Below are 27,678 nucleotides of genomic sequence, written 5' to 3'. Positions count from 1 at the left end.
CACAGCAAATTATTTCTTCTCATCAGGTAGGACAGCCACAGAAAATTATTTCTTGCTGTGGCTGTCCTACCTGATGATGGAGGCTTGTGTTGCTTCCGAAACGTCGTGATTTAATTTAGTTATTTTCACTTTTTTTATTTTCTTTTCTTTGTATTTTAATTTTAATCTACGTGATTTTACCGAAAGATCCAAAGAGTATGGATCCTTGCAGTCAAGAAAACTTCAAATCTAGAATCTGCAGATACTACTTATATTAATTTGGATGTATAAGGCACCCTTAAACAATAGATCTCAGAATGCCATGCATATAAATGAAGATAATAATTGGGAAGTAATTGTGGAGAGAGAGAGAACCTAAAGAGACAAGATAGAGAACCAGAGAGTGGAGACCTTCATAAACAAGTGGTGGGGTCTTCAGACAGGAATTAAAAGCCTCTATTGTCTGTGAGTTCCTGATCTCCAGGGGCAGATGGGTTGGCACATTTATCTGGGAGACCGTCGTTCAGCAGTGGATTAAGCCTGGCTGATGATGAATGACTGATAACATATAGGCTTACATTACAGCTTATTGGGTCACTAACATCCAGGCCATCGGTGCTATGATTCAGGGCCGTATTATCCAATAGGGCCTACGAAAACAAAATATGACCATGTTTTTTGTTGTTGTTTGTAGTCACCAAGAAGAAATATATTTTTTATGGCTGCTCGTTGCAATGTGTTTGCATCGGTAACTAGTCGTTGATTCGTTGTTAGTGAGACATTACACCTAAAATAACAGTCAAACAAATCGTGAAGCTTAAACAAAAGTAAAGCAATAAGGTGCTCGCCACGCGGCCGTCTTGTCAGAACGTTGAATTTGTTATCGATGAAAAGGAACGGCATATTTTCAAAGTTGTACGATATGATAACACTGGTCAACACACTTTTTCTGGCAAAAGGTATTCCAACGGTTTAAGGTAAGTTTCGGGTGCTGATTCCAAATCTGGCATCAGTTTTTGTCTATCACATCAGGTTTTTGAGATATCAAATATTGCATTTTCAATAAAAACTGCAGAAGAAAAATATTAAATAAATGTGGATATCTACATAAAATTCTATTATAAACACACTATCCTAAAAATACAGCACCATATTTTAACACTAAAGCAGTCACTGACTCGCAACAACTTGCAATCATAAGTGACAGAGTTAATTTCGGGTAAAATCAATGAAAATGGGGTATGCCGATAGCATAAAAATGATGTGATAGAGCAAATCTGAGATCAGATTTGGAATCAGCACCCTGAAATTAGTCTAAAATAGCTGCAAAAGTCCAGGCCAGAAATAAAAGGTTTTTTTGTTGTTGACCAGTGTATTTAATGTACAAATTATTTGACATTTTCGCTCATAATATTTTAGGCTTACCTTGTTATTCTCTCTCAATAATTTCAAATTAAATCTGCTTATCTGCGGCACACAGCGCACTCCCATCGAATTATGGCATAGACTAAATAATGAACGCACCAGTAACGACATCTGTCCAGCGGCTGGACAAAGTTCGCGTGAAACAAGCGGAGTGACAGCGACAGTAATAACATGGGGTAGCAGCAGCAGCAGCAGTTCCAACTGTCGAAAGTTATCACTGAAGGCCTACAAAACAGAAGTGCCTAGGGCCTACAAGAACCTTAAATCTGACCTTATTACAATTAAATATTGCACGTTCGTATTGAATTCTAATACCGCTGCAATCGAGACCACTGCTGTTATGCTGACGTGGCAATCCTTCTGACTTTCACACCCGCACAGGCATGAAGGGGAACCTAGCTGACGAGGGGCCTCACTCCAACGTCGCTGGGGAGCGTCGCCCTCGTTGACCTCGTGGAAAATGGCCAACCTGACGAGCAGATAACTTGTCCCCGAGGGCCCGATCATGCACAAGCTGTTTGCTCTGGTGCTGGGAAAGAGGGACCTCTCCCTGGCAGGTGACATCTTCTCCCTGGACGATGCCGAGATTGAGGATGGCCTCTCCGACGCTCTGGAGCAAATCAAGGTCATCGTCTCCTCACCGGTGAGTGAAACGCGGCTGCGTTTGAGTGGGAACCCCCGGTGCTCGACGCAACTTCAATTTAGCTACGGTTGGCCACGTGTGGTGCGAAAGAAGTTAAACATACAAAACAAGACAAAGGACCCCCTGTGTAGCCTGACCAGAATGTAGGGGCAAGTGCTGTTAGCGAGCACCTATGAAGGCCGGCACAGCACACGAGGGGGTGGGTGGTCAACACCACGCCCGACCGCCTTTGTCTCCCGAGTGACGATGTTTACACATCGCCCCAGGTACTAATTTGAGGCTGAGTCGACCAAGGGGAGACCCAGGACCAGTTCAGATAATCGTCACCGGTGTTGGTCGTGGGCGGGAATCGAACTCGGGTCGCCGGGTTCATAGGGCGGTGCGCTAACCGCTACACTGCCAGTGCGAAAGAAGTTCAACATCAATATTTATATCGATAAAGCCACGATGTTTCTACCTTTTTTTAAATCATCCCTCGACGAATGATTTGATGAATCATCCCCTATAAGTATAGCTTAGTTCCATGATGTCATCGATGAGCCCTTAAGTGAGCAGCTTTAGAAGCTTTCAACCGAAGTGTTTGTTTTGTTGATGGGATGGTGGATGTATGTACGAGGTGAATATTCTGGAATGTGGAGCCATTCTCAAGTATATTGACTGGTGGAGGCCACTAAAGCCTATTGACGATGTTGATGATGTCCTAATATATACTAGATACACTCAAAGTAATGCCTCCTATTATTCCTCTCAATTACTTGTTAATGCCACTGATACAAAATAGTAGATGTTGTTTCATTGGATAGTCATGAACTCTTCTTCATATTTTCTATTTCATCAGTCTTCACATGGCAGTTGAAGCAATTTTTTCTTCTTCACTTGTCTATCTCTGTGAAATCCTGGTCCTCTGCGTCAATACATCTCAAACGTGGACAGCCTCGATTTTAGATTTGAAGCTTTCGTGACTGCAAGGATTCATATTCTTAGGTTTTTTTCGGTAAAGTCACGTAGGTAAAAAAATTAAATTTAAATTAATAAAAGTAAAATAAAAATCAAATAAAAATCACGACGAGAAATTCCAAGAATTTCTTGGAATTTCTCTCACTTGATACAGCTATCGTGCTGTGACGGTTCCACCTGAAGACGGAAGCTTGTGTTGCCTTTGAAACGTCGTGATTTTTATTTTAATTTAATTTTACTTTTATAAATTTTTATTTTTTACCTACGTGACTTTACCGAAAAAACCTAAGAATATGGACAGCCTCCACTACTTTGCCCCTTCCACTTGGCAGTGCAAGGCCCCATGATGGTCATTTGTTGGCCCACATCTTATTTCCCTGTCCAAACTTAATAGGTCTGTGTCACATTATACCCAAATGTCACGAACATTTGTCTATTTTTCAACCTACTCTACATATTTTCTATGCACGGTGTGCTGATGTTAAAACCAGGGGCCAGCATTCCATCAACGTAAAAGGGATTCACCGGTGTCACATGAATATTTGTGGATCGACATCCTGTCGGGCGGTGTAATTTTGACAAAATCTTGCCAGTGTAGGCCATTTCTCAGTGGGCAGAATGTATTAACTTCTGAAGGTGCCAGGTCTGGACTGGATGGTGGTGGGTTGGGCCCACATAGCTCGATTGAACTGCGAGTAGCTTTAGAACAGAGGTCGCAAACGGGTTTTAATTCCTTACCCGTACCCGGCCGCACCAGGGTCGCAAACGGGTACCAGTACCCGTACCCGGCCGTACCCGCACCCTACCCATACCCGGCCGGGTACGGGTAGGGTACGGGTATCGGGTACCTGATTACGACCTCTGGGATGAAGCCATGTTGCAGGCGCGGGTGGGTTGATTTTAGGAACTTGAATTGTGAGAAGAGACAAGACGTTGGGAAATGAGTGACACACGGTTACTCACCAGTGACTCACGGTCTACCCGTACCCGGCCGCACCAGGGTCGCAAACGGGTACCCGTACCCGTACCCGGCCGTACCCGCACCCTACCCATACCCGGCCGGGTACGGGTAGGGTACGGGTATCGGGTACCTGATTGCGACCTCTGGGATGAAGCCATGTTGCAGGCGCGGGTGGGTTGATTTTAGGAACTTGAATTGTGAGAAGAGACAAGACGTTGGGAAATGAGTGACACACGGTTACTCACCAGTGACTCACGGCCTACCCGTACCCGGCCGCACCAGGGTCGCAAATGGGTACCCGTACCCGTACCCATGTCTTTCTAACGCATTTCATTTTCACTACACAGTGAGTGGTTCTGTAATCTTCCCGGGCTAGCGTTGTGGTTCTGGAATTGTCAATTTGGAGCAAAATTTATGCCTGGGTGCATTCACCAGAAAGTGAACGTTCAGCGTATTCGGTATTTCAAAACACGATTTGTATAGAATTTTATTATGGAGCAATAAAAGAAAGTTATTGAGAAAAAACTTTTGGAAACGTTAATTTTGGGGAATTTCTCTTTTAATCTGTGATGCTCTTTTGTCAAATCTCTGTGGACACACAACATGCATTCAACAATGACAATGATTTGACATTAAATGCATCGCCGTCAAACAGCGTTCGTTCACTCTTGACAAGAGAGATCAACTCAGAGGCGCCATGGAGGCACCGACAATTGGGAAAGCTAAATGTGGTGAACCGATGCCAACAATTGCCAAGCTCTACAGCATATTAAGATGTTTCTAGCTAATTATTGACTGTTTATACGTGTAGCAGCAAACTGGAGCACCCCGAGAAAACCTGCGCGTGCAAGGGGGAAACACTCTATCCCATACAAAAGTAACACGATATCAGCCGACATGTTTCTGTACAGCCTCCTCCTGGCAAGCCAGGGTATGGCACCTCGAAGCACACGGGAAGTGAGTTTCGCAAAACTTGTGTGGTCCACCAACCCTTCCCTCCACAGTGCTGGATTAGGAGCATGTGCTACTACCACCAATCCAGTGAATATATTCTCAAAATATAATAAAAACGGCTATGCTCCTTTATTCTATTGTTCAACGGATATATACACTTACTGCTATGGGTAGAACAATGCATAATTCAGTGATTTATATTTATTATTAAGCTCATGATAAATTCAGCGAATCGTTAAGGAGGGTGCATTGAGGCACCTGTTCTAAGTTGAGTATCGTGTAAATGTATCGTTTTAATGCATTGCACTAAAGAGCTGTACTTGTGTGCGGAGTTTCAATTGTGGTAAATATTGCCATCTGCTGCTCAAAACGTGTTAGTTCTGCCCATTGCGCAACACAAAACGTGCACGGTGTTTCGTTTCTTGTCAGTTTGCAGGGCATCATACACTGGTTTACGTGGTGTTGAAGGCATGGTGCCTGTTTTGTGGATATTTATGATCATCCTTTTAATTATATGGTTCACATTAATGCATCGTCTCTCTCTCACTGCTCATCTGTTCAAATTTGTCAATTAAAAAAAATACCCGCGATACGGTAACTACCTCGCCCAGTTTAACGGAGGGCCTAAGTTCAATCCCAACCCTGACGCCGGTATATTTGGAGTTTGTATGTTCTCCCCGTGGTCGCGTGGATTTTTATCCGGGTCCTCCGGTTTTTCCCCTCCACATTTAGAATCAATATTCGTTTAGAGTATTAGGCTGCGAATACATTTACACACGAGTAGCCACTTCGTTGAGCCACCATTTGTGATAGCCAGGTCGCTTCTGGAAGAAAAAAAAGTTACGTAGCTCAGTGGTACTTACCTGGTAAAATAACAAAATATATTTTAATAATAGGGGTTTTCCCCTTTTTACTCGCAACTAAACTGAAACCTTTTTACAAGGACTCATGTGTGCATTAACCACAATATTTGTGGTCAAAATGCAAACAAAAAACACACTGCTAATATATGCATTGTCTTTGAAACTGATTGGTCCACACCAGAGACGGCTTTCTTTCGAGCCTCGTCTCAATTGGTGCTAGAACAGAGGACGCCAAAAGGTGTACAGCTCAAAGACAATGCACAATCAGAGTAATGAGGGCTCGGGTAAGCATCTACATCATGGGATTCCTTGTAAAAAGGTTTCAGTTTTGTTGCCAGAAAAAAAGGGGGAAAACCCTGTTATTATATTTTGGTACTGGCAAAGGAGGTCTAATGATGTAAAATATAGTTTGTTGAATAATTGTGATTATTTACAGAAATTATTACCTCCTACTGGAAGACCACTCTTGCAAACGAGACTCATTCTGGTTCCTCGAATTCTCACCTGGTTAAAACAAAATAAACTCGAACACGTGGTGACATTACACATACATTCCTGCAGTACAAACATACTTCAATGTGTAACAATAGTAATAGTAGGCACGATTGGAACGCACAGTGGATATGGGACCGTGCTCAAGATAGACTGTGTGCACAACAATGAAAAAATACATCGTTAAAAAAAAGCAAAATCTATTCTTGGAAGGTCACAGCTCTGAATTTTCATGTTCAGTTAGAGTTCATAACACCAGAGTACACACAGAACAATTCTCAAAATATTTAAATTAGTTTACCACTTCAGATTTAAAGTTGTAAGTGAATAACCCATTCAACAGGAATCAGCTACTCAGAGTGCCTTTCGCCTTGGGATCTGTGACGGGAGTCATGGAATTTCCATGATTTAACATTTAAGCATCGTGTGAGCTCGTTACCATCATTAGTCCCAGAGCAGAACGGAGACCAGCAGCAGCGAATGCCTCCTGTGAAGCGAGGTTGTTAGCAGCAAAAGGGCATGGTGGGTAAAATTCTGATCACAGGCCACACAGCGCTCCCTCCGTGAGATATCGCCCCTCCGTGAGCCTTTTGCGCGCAGTTCTAAATTCGAAACCAGTCTACACCACGTCGAGATAGTGAGAGATATTGTGCGCAGAATCATCTGCCGATCGACCGGTACCGGCGTTACACGTCCGCCACCACACACGGGAGGGCCCCTTGCGTTCAAGACTCGCGGCTACATTTTACCCCCCCCCCCATACCATTGCGGACACAATTTACCACGGTGTAACTATTTTACCCCTTGGTCAAGAGGCAACTATATCAGATGAACCAAAAGGTTTCAACGAACCTCCTTCAAATTATAATACATCGATCATCATTAAACATTTTTTTTTACTGAAGACTGTGTATACGGATAGCTATGTGGGGTGGCGGTCGTGGGATGGTTATTGCAACGAGCTATGAACTCGGCGACCTAAGTTGGATTCCCAACCAATGCCAATGTTAGCGGTGAGTGATATATGAACTGAACCCGAGCTCCATGTAAGTTGACTCAGCCTCCGTTTAGTGCCTGGTGTGGCGTGTGTAAATAGCAGCACTGCTAAAACTGGAAATTCACCATTTGCATCTCCATGTGGTACAACAACCCCAATGACCTGACATGACACGGGGTGGCCTTTATTCAGCAGTGAGTTAATGAATAAAAGGCCGTAAAAATACAAAGACAAGATTCACATCTTCTTGGTTCTTTCGGTAAAGTCACGTAGAATGGAAATAATAAAATAATAAAAGAAAACATAAAATAATTTTCACGACGTTTCGGCCACAACGCAAGCAGCCGTCCTCAGGTGAAGACCAGGTCTGTCGGGGAGACAGCGTCTGAATGAATTATGTTTTATTTTATTATTTTATTATTTCCATTCTACGTGACTTTACCGAAAGAACCAAGAAGATGAATCCCTGCAGTCACGAAAGCTTTAAATCGAAAAAGATTCACATCATAGTGCACATCCACACATATAGACTGTGATTGCGGGCAACTCAAAACCAGGTTTGAAACGTGACAATGATTTCGCATTCGGTATCGCGACATACATTAGTGTGTGGGAAGATCATTTCCTCTCCTAAACACACATGTGTACGCTGGGTGCCTGTGTTTTAAAATGAAACTTGAATGACCCAGCGCGAGGCAGACTCGTTACCATCTCTCTGTCGCGTATTTCTCCACAAATGACAAATTAATTAGGGGCCGTCCATAAATGACGTCACGCACCTAGGGGGGTGGGGGGTCAGACATTTGTGACGATGTGTGACGAAGGGGGGGGGGGGGGGGTGAGAAATGTGACGTCATATCAAAATGCGCAACTTGAAATAAATATAGACAACACGTTCTACTTAATTGAATAGACTTTTTAATAAATGTTTTCTCCTAAAACATCAGAGTGCAGCGGCACATTAAATACGCACTACAATGACAATAGTTTAAAGTGATTTGAAGCATGTTTTTTTGGGGGGAGGGCAGAGCTTTGTGACGTCATATTTGAGGGGGGGGGGGTCTGACTTTTTGTGACGCCGTGTGACGAGGGGGGGGGTCAAAAAGTCATCTAAAATCGCGTGACGTCATTTATGGAGGGCCCCTTAAGAGAATAAAGGTCTCCTTCTCATGAACCCCATTCTCAACTCTGGCACCATTTCCGGTATGATTTGGCCTGATATTAATTTTCAGTAGAAGTCTTCTTTACAGACTGAAAATATGAAGAGCAGAACTTCTCACGCACACCGGGTGCCAAACACACACGCGCGCACACACAGCACTGTGTAAGTAATTAGATACAGTTGAATTGTAACACATAAGTCATGATAATTTGTTTACACAGAAAACGCCTCGGTAGGTTTCATGCGGCTGGCCCAATTCATTTCTGAGTATTTGTGTCTGCAAGGGGAATTCACAGTGTCGATGGGAAATCCACACACCGCCGTCATCATCATCATCATCATACTACCACTATTGAATTATTCAAAGATATTTGTATGTTTGTCTTTCCATTTAAAACTCAAAAACTAAAAGTAGTACCGTGATGAGTAAATACGCCCACGATCAGTAAATACTATTTCCTCTTATAAAAATAGAAATTTCGATTTAAAGCTTTCGTGACTGCATGGATTCATATTCTTGGTTCTTTCGGTAAAGTCACGTAGAAGGGAAATAAAAAAAGAATTATCTTAAAAATGAGAAAGTTTGTTTCTTGAGAGGGCATGACCCGACCCTGGACGGTGGGCATAAATGTTTTAAGGCGAGAACCAACATCTTCTTGGTTCTTTCGGTAAAGTCACGTAGAATGGAAATAATAAAATAATAAAAATAAAACAATAAAATAATTCTCACGACGTTTCGGCTACAACGCAAGCAGCCGTCTTCAGGTGAAGAACAGGTCTGTTGAGAAGACAGACTCTGTGAGAATTATATTATTATGTTTAATTTTAATTATTTTATTATTTCCATTCTACGTGACTTTATCGAAAGAACCAAGAAGATGAATCCCTGCAGTCACGAAAGCTTTAAATCGAAACGAGAACCAACACTTTGGCGGCCAACTGCGAGTTGCAAAGCTCGATTAGACGTTGAGAGAATGTCAGCGAGCATGCCAAACAGTGCCTGTGTCGAGAAAGCGAAGAGAGAGTGAGAGAGAGTAGGAATTGCGTGCCATTCGCAAGGCGAACATCGCGATGAAGAGATGACAACCATGGGCACGGCTGCGGTAACGAGAGGGCACTGGAGCCAGAACTAGAGACTCAAACTCACTGGTTCGGCATCGCCGGCACGGTCACTTGGTGCAGTTGCAGCGCCTGCACACTCGAAAGCAATGCCCCCGTACGTACAATGTTTGACAACTCACCTTCTTTTAAACGTCATTCAATGTTGTACTTCGTGTATCTTTTTTTTCTTCTTCTTGGTTCTTTCGGTAAAGTCACGTAGACGGGAGATAATAATGCGTTGTGGTCGAAACGTCGTGAGAATTATATTATTTTATTATGTTTTATTTTTATTATTTTATTATGTTTTATTTTTATTATTTTATCATGTTTTATTTTTATTCTTTTATTACGTTTTATTTTTATTATTTTATCATGTTTTATTTTTATTATTTTATTATCTCCCTTCTACGTGACTTTACCGAAAGAACCAAGAAGATGAATCCCTGCAGTAACGAAAGCTTTAAATCGAAATTTACTTCGCGTATGTTAAGCATGCAACAGTCACGATATGCGAGTTCTAAGCGTTAGTTTGTTATACACTTTAGTGTGCGCAATCTTTATCGGTTCATTGGAGCTGAGTGTCTCCTCTGTGATGTGCTGTGTTCCTTCACTATGTGAGTGCTTCGGGACTTGTTTTTTTATTCTTGTGTGAGGCGCAGTCAGTGACAAGTGCCGGTATACGCGTTGGGTGCTCTGAGAAGTGACGGTGCTGTCACGCACAAAGTGCTTGTCACACAGATGAACCACGATACCTCGTTGATCCCGTCACGGAGCATAAACCATCACGCGAACTCCAGTCATCCCCGCTGCGGCGGTGGCTTTTGGCTAGAACGTCGAACAAAGATGGTGGTCACCGCATCGCACGTCTGGAACGCTCTTCCTTCCGATGTTAGGAAGCCACTGGAGCTAAGCACTTTGAAATGATCCAGATTGAAAACTCATCTCTTGAGAACTGCTTTTTTTGTGTTTAGTCTGTCGTCCTTCCCGCTCACACTCTTAGGTTTTTTCGGTGAAGTCACGTAGGTAAAAAAATAAAATTAAAATTAATAAAAGTAATAATAGAAATAAAATAAAATAATAAATCACGACGTTTCCCGCGCACCTCCGATTAGTGCGGCTGGCTACGTACGGCGCGAAAGAAGTTCAACACACATACACACGGGCACATTTCGAGGCGCGACATCGGGTGTCTATGCCGAGTTGTGGCGGCTATGTACGTGGCCTGCAATCCCAGCGCTGTGGAGGCGGGGGACGGTGGCTCACACAAATCTCGTGTGAAACTCCCTTCCCGTCGGCTTTGAGCAAGCGCCATACACTGGTTTACCCACAAAGTTCGGACTAATGTCATCTGTTCGTTCTGTACGGGATAGAGTGTTGCACCCTCGCACGTGTGAATTTTCTCCAAATCTGCTCCGGTTTCCTCCCGCATGATTGGACACTAATTTATTGTTAAAAAACATCTTAATATGTAGAGGACTGCAGAACTTTGGGCAATCGTTGAGAGCACCATCTCACGGCCTCGCCGCAGCCTTCCAATTTGTCTGCGGATCCTCGGCGATTGTGAGATGCAAATTGCGCGAACAACGACGCAACATATATGAAACTCAACATGATCATCACTATCATTAGCAGGTGATGATGATGCTCAAATCGTGCCACCTGCCGCTATAGCAGCCGTGACAGTGGTGATGTGTGAATGTCTTCTTTTGTTCCTTGCCCTGCGCTCGATTAAAAGAAAAACACATTTGTATTTGAGCAGGCAAGGCCCACAGAGCTGTGTAGCTCTTTATCGGAAGCGACATCGCCACAAATGATAGCTCAACGGAGTGACTTATCCATGTGGACATGTATAGCAGCCAAATACTCCAAAACGCACGCAGCTAAACGTGGAGGGCAAAACCCCGGAGATTAAAATCCACGCGGCCACGGAGAGAGAGAGAGACGCAAACTCCAAATATACAAGCTTGAATTTCGATTTAAAGCTTTCGTGACTGCAGGGATTCATCTTCTTGGTTCTTTCGGTAAAGTCACGTAGAAGGGAAATATATACAATCTTGATTTGAAGCTTTCGTGACTGCAGGAATCCACACTCTTTGGTTCTTTCGGTAACGTCACGTAGGTAGAAATAAAATAAAACAAATCACGACGTTTCGATCGCAACACAAGCGATCTTCACCAGGTGGAACAACCACGGAAAGAAAACGCATTGCGTCGTCAGGGTTCGGCATCGAAACCCACGACGGAGACCCTCTCTACAAGTTGCCCCTCGGGGTCGAGGCAGTTGACATGTCCCCCACCGTGGCACCCCCTCCGCTCCGCAGCTCTACCTGCGGAGCGACAACGACCAGGCGGTGGTGGAGATCTGCATCACGCGCGTGACGGCCGCGCTGCGCGAGACGCGCTCCGTGGAGAGGCACGCGCCGTCGCTCGCGTCGCTGTGGGGAGCCTGCCTCGAGAGGGCGCTCGCGCACGCGCCACGCGGGGACTCGCCGCACGCAAAGGTGGCCGCGGACATCACCAGCTGCGTACTGCAGGTGTGGGTCGTCGTCGTCGTCACCACCATCGTGATCATCACCACCACCATCATCATCACCATCGTCATCACCACAGTCATCATCATCATCATCACCAGCTGCGTACTGCAGGTGTGGGTCGTCGTCGTCGTCGTCATGATCATCATCATCATCACCGTTATCATCATCACCATCACCATCGTCATCACCATCACCATCGTCATCATCATCACCACCCTTTATCATCATCATCACCACCACCACCATCATCATCATCACCACAGTCATCATCATCTTCACCGTTATCATCATCATCACCACCACCATCACCACCATCCTGCAGGTGTGGGTCGTCGTCATCGTCATCACCACCACCGTCATCATCACCATCATCGTTATTATCATCATCACCACAGTCATCATCATCTTCACTGTTATCATCATCATCATCATCACCACCACCATCATCATCACCATTATCATCATCACAACCACCATCACCACCATCATCACCTTTATCAGCAGCTGGATCCTGCAGGTGTGGAGGCTGCAGATGTGGTGCAGAGAGTTCATCATCATCATCACCACCACCACCATCATCACCATCACCACCACCATTTTCATCATCATCATCACCACCACCACCAACATTATCATCACCGTCATCATCATCATCACCAGCTGCGTCCTACAGGTGCGGTGCAGAGATGTCATCATCGTCATCACCACCGTCATCATCACCATCTGTGTCCTGCAGGTGCGGTGCTGTGGTTGTGGTTTAGAGACGTCATCATCCTGTTCATCGTCATTGTTACCATCACTACCATTATCATCACCACCACCACCACCACCACCATACCATCATCGTCACCACAGTCATCACTAGTATCGCTGGTCTGTGTGTCCAGGTACTGCTGGGGTTGATTGGTAGACAACATATGTTTGTGTATATCATCATCATCATCATCATCATTATTATCATCATCATCATTATTATCATCATCATCATCATCATCACTGTCATCATCAACATTGTCGGTCTCTTTGTGCAGACACTGCTTTTAACACACAGTAATATCTCGATGTGTATGCTTTAGAAGACCCTACTACCAAGTTCCCTTATTAATTTCCCATAATTTGTCGCCTCACACCGCCCCCCCCAAATCACCACGTCTCTCTTTATTCACGTTATGTTACCAGGTAAGGCCCACTCAGCATGTATAGCTCTTTTTCAGAAGTGGACCTGGCTACAAATGAAAGCTCAACGAAGTGGCTTATCATCATGTGGAAATGTATTGCAGCCAAATACTCTAAACGCGTGTTTCTAAATGTGGAGAGAAAACCCGTAGGACCCGGAGAAACGTTCACGCGACCACGGGGAGAGAGAGAACATGCAAACTCCAAATATACAAGTGTCACGGTCGGGATCGAACCCACGACTCCTTGCATAGCAGGCGAGGTAGTTAACATCTCGCTACCGTGGTGCCCTTATCTTCTACCTTAGCTTCTGCACCACAACGCAGTCATCGCCCGGCTGATGCATCATCCTTCCTGAACCTTTCCCAAGATTGTATTGATCACAATGATCGATAGAACTGGAGACTGAACACTCCCCTGTCACAGACCTCTTTTTATCGTAAGCCAGTCCGACACTGCCATGGGCATTTGAACACGGCTCTAGCCAATGACGGTAAATTCCTCCCAACACATACTCTCCAATTCCCCCGTGCTCTTAGATGTCTCCAAACTACGTGTCTTGACAATCTGTCATAAGCATTCTCTGTCAAAAAGAGTGCCGTGTTTAAAAGCAATTCCCATTGCATTTTCATTATCTCTCCCAAATCTATGGTTGGCCGGACAGATTTTAAAATCAAACATCTCCTCACTTGCGTTTCCTGCTATAGCGTTCCTCAATCCGCTGTCTCATATTCTCCGCCCAACTTTACCGAGTGGCTTTCAAAGGACATTCTTCAATATACCTTTTTGGTCGAATATTTTTTCTAGCTGTCCTTTAAAAAAAAACAACTTGGTGACTTTTCCCGAGTGCTTCGAGCTATTATTTTCCTTCCAAGCCGCTCTTACGATGCCATGAACAATCCGCAAATACTCCACACAACAGCGTTCAAGTGAATCCGCAGTGAAGACATCACAATTTTTCACACGCTCAAACGAGCAGAGTGTGCTTGTTTTTGCTCGTGATCCAATACCCACGGTGGAAGTTCCACATTTTCATGGCAGGGGACGATTCTTCCCATGACAAACACTGCTGCCTCTCCAAAAAGTCAAGTGACAGTCAAAGTGTCTCCATTCAGCCCACATGAGTGGAACAAATGCGTGGAAGAAGAAGATTCAGCCGTTAATCCGTGTTCATGGACCTGAGCCAGTGATGGAAATTGCACATTACTATGGCAGGAGCCAGTCTCGATATACAGTATAATAATCACAAAGTGGTATGTATTTTACCGACACCTGTAGAGATGATGGGCACGGTCTACACCACCCCTTAACTTTAAAAGTAATATTCTAATGTAAATGTACAATATTTCGTTCACAAAATTACTTTGTGTGTTCATTTATCTTGAGCCAGCAGGCAAAAATTGCGATCATCAGCACTTCCAGAGTACACGCGCGCCCGCCATTTCTCATACTCTAAGCCAGACGCACGTGCAGTGCAACGGAAGGAGAGCCCACACAGTTCTCTCTACGTGGACACCGCGAGAATAAGGACCTCTCTGCGTGTGGAATTACTTGCCAGCCCTCTTACCGTGATGAATCTCCAGCTGCTCGCTCTGCTTGTGTCAACGGGCGATTTTTTTTTTATTAAACCCACGCCGGCATGGCCCCAAGCAGGAAAGGCAATGGGAATGATCATCTACGCAAGGCTCTGTGTGTGCTCGACAGGAAAGCTCTTGCCGCCGGATAACAGGGAAATGGTGCAGCCCTGCAATTTCTTGATCACACCGCTGCTGGAGGAAAGGGCTTCTCTTAAGGGGAGCTCGAGAAAGTGTTTTGTCTACTCTTCACATGCTGGACAGACGTATTGGAAGAAGTGGGGGTACGCACACTTTATCCCACCACACACGACCAGCTGATCGCTGGGTGTATAGAGACGTGATGGGGGTGGGGGGGGGGGTTAATTCAGCCGCTGCGCCGGACGACTGAATCGAACCGGCGACCTCTGGATTGTAAGTCAAATGTGCTGACAAATTCACCATGGATTATAATCGGAGCTGAAACAGTGGTAATTGGAGCGGACAGCAATGAGTGACCTTGTTCTCAGAGCATTATGGGTAAACGCATTTTATAAGCAGAACTCCGTTCTGTCTCCGCATGTAAACGGGAACGAATTTTGCGTTGAATGTGGTCCCAATAGTTTCGATAGAGTGCTCTTGCCAATAACTCCTGGGAATCCAGCAGCATTTTTTTAACAAGCCTGACTACTGATGACACCCAGAAGGTCGAAACTGGTCCAGAGTTTGTGTGCTTTAATACATTCTGCTGGATTATATTGGTCTTGAAAGCCAACGTATGTTTATATATATACACATATTTTGGTATATGGAGACACGCCAAGAATGTGTCTGAGAGGATGGCCTCTGAGGAAATGGAGCGATGAAACTGGCTCGTGTGCAGGTGCTGGGTGTGTTGTTGTCTCGTGGAACTATGAGAGGTGGTGGTGACTTGAGGCTTTCATCCAGCAGTGGATTGACCATGGCTGCTGATCATGATCATGATGATGATGTGGAGACACAGAATGGAGTTTTTGTTTGATTTGACCATGTTCTTGGATCTTTCGGTAAAGTCACGTAGAAGGGAAATAATAAAATAATAAAAATAAAACAATAATAACATTCTCACGACGTTTCGGCCACAACACAAGCAGCCGTCCTCAGGTGAAGAACAGGTCTGTCGGAAAGACAGCGTCCTGTCGTGAGATTTTTGTTACGTTTTATTTTAATTATTTTATTATTTCCCTTCTACGTGACTTTACCGAAAGATCCAAGAATATGAATCCCTGCAGTCACGAAAGCTTTAAATCGAAATGTTATTGGTTCTTTAATATATCTTGGAGCCACAGGCCCCATGGGTCTGCTGGACTTGGCAGCATGGAGTCTGTTGTGTCTAGGAGACATCTATAACCGCATTGTCAGACACTGGAGACGTATAAATTTCGATTTAAAGCTTTCGTGACTGCAGGGATTCATCTTTTTGGTTCTTTCGGTAAAGACGGCTGCTTGCGTTGTGGCCGAAACGTCGTGAGAATAATTTTATTATGTTTTATTTTTATTATTTTATTACTTCCCTTCTACGTGACTTTACCGAAAGAACCAAGAAGACTGGAGACGTATTTTGTCTGAATATAAATTCCGTTCAATTCCAATCTTTTTCTTTCTGGTTACAAAGCCTTCGACTGAATTACTTTTGACCTACACTTTCTTAAAAGCACAAAGCCGAAAAATATTTAACAGTTTTTAAGCTTTAAATATTTGTACGGCAACATGCATTACGTCATCTATGTCAGTATCATATCTGATACAATAATTATAACAGCACGAAATGTTACTGGACATGTTTCATCAAGATAGATATATCAACACGTAACAAAACTCAAATATTTATTTAATGATACTATTTTAATATCAGTGATAATATTTATGACACAATTAATCCACTGCCTTTTTTTGTTTCGTAATTGCCACTAGAGAGAGTCCTTTGTTACGGCGCTGCTGGATAAGGGCCTCCTCACCCCTCCTGGGCCATGGATTTAGTCGATCATACCCCCCCCCCCCCCGCTGGACAATGCGGGTTTTTTTGGTGAAGGTGGGGAGAGTTAATGTCAGAGCATAGAAGTACAGTAGAACAAGGCCCTTATCCAGCAGTGGAGTGGATGTAAATGCACGCGTACAACATAGCACACGTGCACTCTAACGCAACGCAGTCTATCTCTGCTGCTTTATGGGCAGCAACGGACATTGAGCCAGGGGCATGGATCCCCACCAAAGCCATTGTCCCAACGTGGCCCCCCTCCCCTCTTTCAGCAGCAAAGCAGGGGTGTGGAAATACACGATAAAACCCCCAGCGGGGCTCTGGAGTAATTTATTGTTGCGTCTCTCTGTGCTGGAAAAAAGGGTCCACGATCCCATTACAGTTTTTTTTTTGGCCACGGGAAGGTCACGTGACCTTGGGTAAACTCGGCGTAAACAATAGTAGGGGGCTTTTTGAGGAGTTGAAATGGCCGGAAAATGTTTGGGGCTTGCATAGGGCAACAGCAAGGAGAGGAGTGAGTGGGGTAAGTGGGTGAGGCGATGGTTTTGAGTCAAGAAAATAAATGCATAGCGTGTGTAATGGGTCATGTTTTAATGTTCGTAATAAAGTTTTTTTTGGGGGGGGGGGGGTTTAGATCACGTAAATATAAATGTGTCCTAAACTCCACCACCACCACCACAGCCAATTAGTAAGGCTTGTCACGTGAACACAATATTTCAATTAGCGATAACTTCAGCACATCGGCGCGATGGCGAGTCAGCGCACGCAACGCGTTTACAATTCGAGCTCGACGTTTCGCTGGTGATTGCAGCAGCCGGCTTCATCAGGCGGGTCGCCAGCATTGTGAAGAAGCCTTCCTTGCTTCCTTCCGGTCTCCCACAGGGCAAGATGATGCCATCACGGCTTCACACGGATTAAGAGTGCATCGCCCACAAAGTGGCTTCGTGTCCCGGTCTGGATTATAAATGGCGACGGTGACCCCCCCCGCTCAACGTTATTGACTGCACGGTTACAGCTCGGCTCACCAGAGGTTGACCAAGAGGCTCTGAGAAATAAATATTGGTCTATCCCCCCCCACTTCCCTTATAATGTCCACCTTGCGCAGGAGAGAAAAAAATGAACTCCAACACATTCGTCAATAACACTGCGACCTTTATATGAAAAAATAATATGTAATAATATCATATCAGGCAACGCTAGGGGTAATGATCGTTCTTCGTAGCAGAGAGATAACGAAGAAGAATCGTTGCCGCAAACATTGCATATCGTACGTTTTGATTTCCTACACAGGGCAGTGTTATTTTGCTTGTGCACCACTGCCTGTGCTGTATCACTAACATCTGTCTCTTGCATAAGCGTGCAGGGCAGAGCTTTTCATAGCCATGCTGACAGGGCCATTGGGAGGTCAGCCCGTGCTGAAAGCAAAAGTAATGCATTGCAATGAGCGCTCGGCTGGTATTGTGAGGTTTTCACAAAGTAAACGGTGAAGATGATTAATTGGAATCGATGGTATTAGACAAACATCGGTCATCCTTTCAATGTGAACATCACAAATACAACGTGCAAAATATACACGTTTTACTGCTGTACAAATCAGTTAAGGCTGAACTAATGTATTGACTATAAAATGAATGGATTTATTGCTCAAATGTCTACTTTATTGGGGCGTTAAAGTTGTGTAATAAATTTAATTATCATAAAACTATCGTAGCACCCGTGAAACTAATGGAACACCGATTAAACTGATGATGCCAATAGCCTCTATATGGCTCAGAGTTTGTAAGTGGATATTTTAGATTAGCCACAAACTGTTTAATCCATGCTTGTGTGAAAACCAGGGCGGAGCGGTGACGCAGTGGTTATAACACTGCGTCATGAATCCAGCGAGCTGAGTTCGATCCTGGCCAGGGGATAACATCGGTAGCGAGTGATATTTATATATTCCACGGCAGCGAGATGTTAACTACCTCTCCTGGTATGCAGGAGGAAGTGGGTTCGATCCCGTCCTTGACGCCTGCTGTATATTTGGAGTTTGCGTGTTCTTTCTGTGGTCGCGTGGATTTTTCTCGGAGACCTCCGGTTTTCCCCTCCATATTTAGAAACACGCGTTTCGAGTATTTGTCTGGAATACATTTCCACATGATAAGCCACTTCGTTGAGCTATCATTTGTGGCCAGCTTCCTTCTGAAAAAGAGCTGTATAGCTCTATGAGCCTCACCTGGTAAAACCAAATTAAGAGCGACATGGTTATTCGAGCACAGCATATAAAGCGAGAGGCCAGAGAGAAAGAGGTACTAAGATTTGAACTCTGCACTAAAAATCATGGGGCCTGATGAGAATTACGTAAAAAAATATTTCCGATGGGCAGTTTTTAAATAAGCACATGCTTAGTGATGTAATATTCCCTATTGAGTACCAATAAAGTACGAAATAAATAAATTTACATTCCCACTAATATAAAAAAAATTGCTAGCACAGTGTATTGTGAGAACATTGGTTATTGTAAGGACAAACAAGCTGCAACCCCTGACAGTGCATTCCTTGGCCCAATCACCAATTCAATAAAATACATTTCGTAAAATAATTCATTAGTGTCATGTTTACGTCACCAGGAATGTGCCCGATCTCATCAGAGCTCAGAGACTCGGCAGCGTTGAGGCCTCACCAGAAGGATGTCGTCATTGCAACTCATGGGGACTGCCTGGAAACCCCAGGCATTGTGGAGATTCAGTCCGGAAGTGGAGTCGTGAATTTAATCTTAATTTAAATTTTGGAGCTTTCGTGACTGCAGGAATTATTCTTTGGTTCTTTCGGTAAAGTCACGTCTAAAGATAAAATAATAAATTAAATAATAGCATATTACGACGTTTCGATTGCAACACAAGCAATCATCATCAGGCATAAAAGAAATAGCAACAAAAATCTAACTAGAAAACTATAGACAGACATACAAGCAGACAGACATCCCAAGGACACACAGAGAGAGGACACATATCGGCACAAAGAGAGAGGTCGTTTCTGTGACGGGGCCTTAAATATAGAGAGGGGGGCGGGGGCGGAGAGAGGGAGGAGGCAGAGAAAAAAATAGCATATCAATGAGTGGACGACAACGTGATGCTGCAAGTAAGATGACGACGCGGCACGGCACGCAAGCTTGAAAATCAGGAGAAAGACACACAAAAATTAAATAACCTAGTAAAATATCGAAATGTAATGTAATGCAACACAGAGAGTCGGTCAACACACAATTAACGCATAGCCCCGTTGATTACGTATTTGAAAGTGAATTTAACTCCGCCGAAATTTGAGCATGACCAAGTTACAGAACTTGAGTCTTCCCAGATAGTAGTAGGGTTTTACCCTTTAAACTGGTACAAAAATGACACCTTTATACAAGGCATCATGTTTGCATGATGCCTTGTATAACTTCAGGGACAGTGCGTATCATTACCATTATCAGAGTTGTTTCTTTTTGTTTGCATTTTGACTGCTTGTGTTGCGGTTATTGCAAACATGATGCCTTGTATAAAGGTGTCAATTTTGTACCAGTTTAAAGGGTAAAAACCTACTACTATATTTTGCCACTGGTAAAGGAGGTCTCATAGTGTAAATTCTTCCCAGATACTTTGTTTGTCCACCCACATGCCAAACACAAAGTAAATAGAACTGGCGAAACATCCCAATTCAGGACCCACTGGAAAAGGGGACTTTGGACGCATGAAGGGCTTTCCTGGGTAAATAAATGACATTATAATTATGTAATAATTGTTACATTAAGGCGTTACATGCTTTGGCGAGGCTGCCGTGGCTTGCCGCCGGTTCAATCTCCCGGCAAGGCAGCTGCAAGAATGGTGCAAGTTTCTTTTTAAATCTCCCACGCCTCTGTCTACCCAGCAGATTAAACAGGTACACTAGAGTCAGTCGGCATGCAGGTCCTGTGTGGTGGGGTAAAGTGCGGATACTTCGATCTCTTCCAAGACATCTGGCTAGCGTGGAAGAGTAGGCCAAAATCTCCACCCTCTATAGGGGTTCTCAAAGAGCTCCGTCTTAAACCAAGCGCTACGGCCAGCGGTGATGCGAGCAAGCGCTGCACATTTTTTTAAAACTTTTTTTTTCACGAGTTAATCTCCACGGAATGCATAACATCACTTGACATAGTTTGGCTTGGAATATTATGCATTCGTCTAAGAACTGATTAATCGGCTTCCTTGGCATGACCTACGCATGTACGGCAATTTGAGCCATTAATCAGTTACCGTGATGTATTTAATTGCCCACGCTGCGAGGGGCTGTACTCGTACGGTTTGCCCCGGTGTCTCCCTGTACTCGATGTGGATTGACGACCTTTCGTTTGGCCTCATTTTGGGAGACTCCAAGTGCCCTCCTCCTTGCTCCTGTAATCATTTGCACCTGTTGCCAACTCCTTGAAAACAGATTGCTCAACTCTCAAGACGTCTCCCGTTTTACAGGAACCGGCCGTCAAGAGTCAGCAAATATGGAAACGATTACACGAAGACATTACTTTACGTGTGTGTGTATGTGTGTACTCCACAATTGTGTTTTTACGACAGGATATTCCATTTGAAACGATCATGCAATTTGCGATTTGTTGGAGGTTTTTGTTCGAATGTTGTTAGGCAATAATTTGAGTGCTACAATTGAGTGTAGTTTTGTTCAATTACAGCTTCAAATAATGGTCACAGTGATTTATCGAGACGCGTGCTGCTGGTGTGGAGTCATCCACGGAACTCTGTGAAACAAAACAAAACTGACACCAACAAAGACATGAAATGAAATGATTACATGTACAAGAACTTACGTACACACGTGACTGCATTTTCTTTTGAAGTAAAAAAATCTTTCACCCGGACAAACCCTCGCGATGTGGAACATCTCATTTGCAAGCGTTTCCAGGATGTCGGTTGACAAGTATTCTTCACACTTCTAAATATGCATCTCTGTTGGATGAGAAGGCAAACAGATGTTGTCATCTAACTCTTCTGCCGAAACTCTATAGGCACGCACGGAGACTGGGACATCACTCAGTTCGGTAGAGCTATAGGCTGCAAGTGGTTATCTTGTAGAGTGGTTGTCCTATAGAGTGGTTATCCTATAGAGTGGTTGTCCTATAGAGTGGTTATCCTATAGAGTGGTTGTCCTATAGAGAGAAGCTGCAGTGGTCATCCTATAGAGTGGTTGTCCTATAGAGTGGTTATCCTATAGAGTGATTATCCTATAGAGTGGTTGTCCTATAGAGCGGTGATTCTATAGAGTGAAGCTGCAGTGCTTATCCTATAGAGTGGTTGTCCTATAGAGTGGTTATCCTATAGAGTGGTTGTCTTATAGAGTGGTTATACTAGAAAGTGGTTATCCTATAGAGTGACTATCCTATAGAGTGGTTATCCTATAGAGTGTGTGTCCTATAAAGTGGTTATCCTATAGAGTGGTTGTCCTATATAGTGGTTATGCTATACAGAGAGGCTGCAGTGCTTATCCTATAGAGTGATTGCCCTATAGAGTGGTCATCCAATACAGTGGTTGTTTGAGAGAGTGGTCATCTTATAGAGTGGTCATCCTATAGAGTGGTCATCCTATTGAGTGGTTGTCCTATAGAGTGGTCATCCTATAGAGTGGTCATCCTATAGAGTGGTCATCCTATAGAGTGGTCGTCCTATAGAGTGGTCGTCCTATAGAGTGGTTATCCTATAGAGTGGTTGTTCTGTGGAGAACTCTGTGTGGATGCCCGAACGTCATAGAGAGTGGGGAGTGGTGGTGCAGTCGTAAGAGCGCTGCGCTATGAACCTAATGAAACGAGTTCGATTCCTGCTCGTGACCAACACCAATTACGATTATCTGAACCGGTTCTAGGCCTCCCCTAGGTCGACTCAGCCTCAAACGAGTACCTGGAGCGATGTGTAAACATTACCACTCGGGAGATAAAGGTGGCCGGGCGTGGTACTGGCCTCGTGTGCCGTGCCGGCCTTCATAGGTGTTTGCTCGTAGAATTTGCCCCAGAATCTGGTGAGGCTATATGGGTGGGGGGGGGGGTCTTTGTCTTCATTCTACAGAGAGAGAGCTCTAGAGGGCCCCACTAGAGGTTGTTTTGGGCCACTCTTCTATGCCGGCAAGATATCTTGGAAGATGTGGGAATACCCATACATTAGCCTACCATACGCGGCCTGCCGATCAGCTAATGTTGCTATCCATATATATATTGCTCGGTGAACAGAGGCGATGGGATTTAAGAAACGTTCCCATTGGTTCAACTGACGCGCCGAAAAATGGAACCGGTTAACTGTGAAACTTGCACAAACCATGGCAGCAGATGCGGATACCTGACGATGCACAAATGGATATTTAAAAATCTCTCCAGTAGCGTGCGACTGTGGTCATCCAGAACAGACCGTGCAACGTATAACGACGCAATGCTCGATCCACAAATACGAAGGAGACATCATCACAGCGATACACTCTGACGCGGCTGTCTCTGGCACGACCACACGAATGCGACATCGTAGTCGTAGATGCTCTGCATGATCTACATCGCCAGGCCGTACGAACCAAGAAAAACTTGGCTCGCTTGCGAAAGAGCTCCTCCCGGCATCTCCGGATTTGACATCTGGCCCAGCGAAAGACGTTAGGGCTCGTCGCAGGATGCTGAACCCCGCGTGGTGCTTCGCTCCGGCTGCGTGGTGATGCAATGCAGCGCCCGAGAGAGGAGTTGCTAGACGGCGGCAGGCAGCTTCCTGTGACGCCTGCGAAACGAATTCCACGGCACGGATCCATTCCCCCCCGCAGACGTAGCGCTACGCACGTGCGTTGTGAGATATAGGCGAGCGTTATGGGATATATTGATATATATGTAAAAAAAAACTTACTGCTGTAACCGATATTAGACATGTGTCGATTCACCATCCACCAAGCGTTTTCATTATTATTATTAGATTAATTTGGCTGCTTCAGATTTTCGCATGATAAGCCACTTCGTTTGAGCTAGCATTTGTGACCAGGTCGCTTCTGAATTGGAAGTTAATAGCTCAGTGGGCTTTACCTGGTAAAATTAAATAGTTTAGTTTACTTTGTATATATTTTTGGTTATTTGCTTACCTTCCGTATACTTTGCACTCCTATCGTGTTTTTGTATTGGTTGTTGTCGTAAAAATTCTGATCCGCCCCTACTCGACATCTGTGAAAAATAGTTTTTTTTATAGCTAATCGAATTCCTCCAGTATACATACATTTAAACAAAAATAATGATATTCTTGGTTCTTTCAGTAAAGTCACGTAGAAGGGAAATAATAAAATAATATAAATATAAAACAATAAAAATTCTCACGACTTTTCGACTGCAACACAAGCAATCATCATCAGGTTTGAAATCCACAGCAAGAAAATTTGAAAAAAGTTACGGTTTTTATATTTTTAAATGTAATTTTATTATTTTATTATTTCCCTTCTACGTGACTTTACCGAAAGAACCAAGACTATGAATCCCTGCAGTCACAAAAGCTTTAAATAAAAAAAAATGATTCTGAACTACTTGAGTTACCGCACGAAGTTGGGCAGGTCTTTGCCAGAAACTCGCATTTACACTCGATCCAAATTCTGACGTAGAAATCAGAGCAGGCCCCGGGTGGTGAGATGAGAACTCGGGCTCTGGCACGAGTTGGCAGCCCACTTGAGTTGTTTAAAAGAGTAGAAATGGGGTGAGTGGTGAGGGTGGGTGGCTGACAATTGGAGTATATGCTCGAATTCTGCGGTTCATTGAAATGCGGTGTTATTGTTGGATAATCCACCACGACTTGTCAGTGTGTGTACATTATTCTTCTGGCGCCTCAATGTTGATAAAAAAAAGAGAATATATTTTGCGACAGGAACACTGTTTCAGTGAGCTGTCAGTTGGCTTCATAAAGAAGAACAATTGCTTTTCAAATTCAATGTACAAAGCAAAGTAAATTCAGTTTAAGTGTGCGACTGAGTTCTTAATGCTGCCACACGTCTTCTGAGTAACACACACACCGAGCATGCTTTCAGTGCGTGTGTCATTTGTGTTTCCTGCGAATTGCGAAGTACTGGACGTTTGACCGTAAACATCTCCAGCGAGTGTTTACAGCAGAAGCTTGTGGTTGGGATTGATTTGGGGGAACCAATTGAAGAGGCAAGCTACCCGTGTGGATGTCACCGCAGGTACATATGGCCTCAACCACAACTAAACAGCTCTCCAAGTCTACCGAACTACACATGCTATACGTGTGCTATACACGTCTAATATCGTATACATTTAGAACCTCCGTCGCAGCCCCCGTCATTTGGAGCGCCATCCCTATTCACATCCGTAACGAACAATAATTTTCTTCGTTCAAATACCACCTCTTCAGCTCGACATTTAACCGCGAGTCTCCCTGGAACCGCGCGACGCGACCTGACACTGAGCTCACCTCCGTGCCTCAGAATTGCCTCTTCGGTCCGCAACGTTGCGCACGTTATAAATTATATGATTATTACAATCGTATGCTATACACGTGCATACTGCAGTGCCGACTGCGGGTATAACAAAACCAGCTCACGTGTTGCATAACGGCACCGAGAGAGATTTTGGCGGCAGCTTGAGTATTTCTGCTTGCACTATCTGCAACCCCTCACTGTGGCCACGTGCGTTGTTCGCTTCCTCTGCCTGGCCAAGTTCATGAGTTAAGACCTTCCTCTGTTTTTCTCCAGTTCTCCCCTTGAATATGAGACTTCTGGTCTCTGTGGGCTCTGACCTGGTAATAAATAAAAGTCACCATGAGCGCCATTTTGTTTCCTTTGCATGCGACTAACATCTTTCTCCACTCTGAACCTGACCCATTTTTATAGCACTGCGGTATAAATCCTGACCTTACCCCTGAGTAATTACCCCATATGCAGGTCTCTCCATCGCCCTTTCCTGCTTCATCATTAATGGCCATCATCTATCCACAGCTGGATGAAGGGCTCCCCAAGCCACCCCTATCTCTCACGGTTTTGCAATGCGACGAGTCACCTAGATCTCGAACATGGGCGTATTTTATGACTCCATCTCCATAGCAGGCTTACTCTCGGTCATGTTCATTCCTGATTGCCCCCCCCCTATCCCACACTAAATGTCCAATCTCTGATGTGCAGCATTTTCAGATACGCTCATCAACTCATTTGGTGGCAGCAATTTGGAGTGGCCATCTGAAGCTGGGAGCTGAGGGATGGACTTAGTAAATGCACCACAGAATTTTAATGTCAGAATCTGACCTCATGCTCAAATGAGCAATGTGTTGCGCTCATCTGTACCGGTGGCCCTTCGCCAGCTGTGGAAATTCCACATTCCTGGGAACAGCCTGTCCCTAGGTCAACAGCCATTGTAAAGTGGTATGAATGTGAATTATATATGACTAAGAAGGATGATGGGTTGAATTTGAGGTATTACCTATCCACAGTGAGTGACATGCTCTGCCACTCTCTCACCCACCCAGCCGTCTTACACAAAAGCAGACTTTGTTGCGGAAGGAGTGAGGGGGGGGGTGTAGATATGCCCAACGACTTTATTTCTTATTCCGTGGCCACACGCGGCCTACCACTCCCATATGTATCTACCACCGCAACCATCTTGATGTTCATGAGGATGACATATATCCATCGCTGTACGCATCTTAAGCCACACTAATCGGGTACTTGAGGGGAACGCCGTGGTTACAGTGTTAGCGCACTCAAGTCACGTCTGTCATTGCAAGGGCCCCTTTACGCTCAGAAACAACGTAGCTTCGCGTCGTTTTCGGTCAACGAACGTGTGTCCTGAAAACCTCATTTCTTTGGAACTGCTCTTTTAAGTTTAGTTTGTTGTCCTTCCCTCCTTCGCCCACGCACCTTCGATTGGCACGGTTGGCTACATACGGTGCGAAAGGAGTTCAACATGCACGTATTTACACACATGGCCAAACTCACGTTTCACGGCAAACCCTCTCCCCCCTTTGCCGCTCGTTTACACGTTTGCCTTTTCTCCGTCCCGATATCTCGCGCGTAGAACTACGGACGGGCGGCCATGATGCGCGTGGCCGTGCCGGTGGCGGTGAGGTTTCTGTGGAGGGGCGACGCGGAGGTTACGAGGAGCATGTCCAGCGTGATCGCCCTGGCCGCCATGGGGCAGGCCCCCCTCCTGGGCCAGCACGTGGAGGCGGTGGCTGACAGCGTCATCGCAGGTACCGCACCACGGTGGCCAGGGGGACGTTGACCAACCTCGCCCGGTGTGCAAGGAGGCCGTGGGTTCGAACCCGACCCTGACGCCTGCTGTTATATTTCGGAGTTTGCGTGTCTCTCTCTCTCTCACTCACCTCGTGGTCGTGCGGATTTTTTTTTTCTCCGGGTCCTCCGGTTTTTTCCCCTCCACATTTCTAATCAACGTGCGTTTAGAGTATTTGGCTGTTATACATTTCCACGTGATAAGCCACTTCGTTGCGCTATCATTTGTGGCCAGGTCGCTTCTGAAAAAGAGCTCTAGAGCTCATTTATAGTTTAAACAGTTTTTAGTTTCAAACGTCGCCAGGTCCCCCTGAGCTGAGACAGCAGCGAGGTAAAGACACAGCCCCTGCAATTGCTCGCGTACGACACTGTTGCCGGAAAAGTCTGTATTTCAGTGGGGCTCTCTAGATCACCTTGGTCTTACTCTGCCATGATGGCCGGATGTCTTGGCAAATGTGGGAGTACACAATCTACACCCCATAACATTGGTCATGTTGATCGACTAATCGTGGTCGATCGTATTTATACCATCGGATGGACGGAGGAGGCGTGGGGTGTTTTAGAAACTTGCACCATTGGTTCAACTACCTTGCTGGGAGGGAGATCCACCGGGTTA

At 44.7% G+C, this 27,678-nt stretch overlaps 1 protein-coding gene across 3 annotated transcripts in view; it reads left to right on the top strand.

Annotated features, from left to right (window-relative positions):
- VEPH1 (ventricular zone expressed PH domain containing 1) overlaps positions 1 to 27,678 on the top strand; it is a 192,773-nt gene that overhangs the window by 48,429 nt on the left and 116,666 nt on the right. For all 3 annotated transcript variants that reach the window (XM_078869577.1, XM_078869576.1, XM_078869578.1), the window contains exons 2-4: positions 1,786 to 2,047; positions 11,856 to 12,068; positions 26,848 to 27,022. In XM_078869577.1, the coding sequence (XP_078725703.1) occupies positions 1,910 to 2,047; positions 11,856 to 12,068; positions 26,848 to 27,022 (526 nt within the window). In that variant the 5' untranslated portion in view covers positions 1,786 to 1,909. The remainder of the gene's footprint in view (positions 1 to 1,785; positions 2,048 to 11,855; positions 12,069 to 26,847; positions 27,023 to 27,678) is intronic.

This window comes from Lampetra fluviatilis, chromosome 28, assembly GCF_964198595.1.
Source record: "Lampetra fluviatilis chromosome 28, kcLamFluv1.1, whole genome shotgun sequence".
Classification (NCBI taxonomy): domain Eukaryota; kingdom Metazoa; phylum Chordata; class Hyperoartia; order Petromyzontiformes; family Petromyzontidae; genus Lampetra; species Lampetra fluviatilis.
This window is presented reverse-complemented; position numbering and strand designations above follow the sequence as displayed.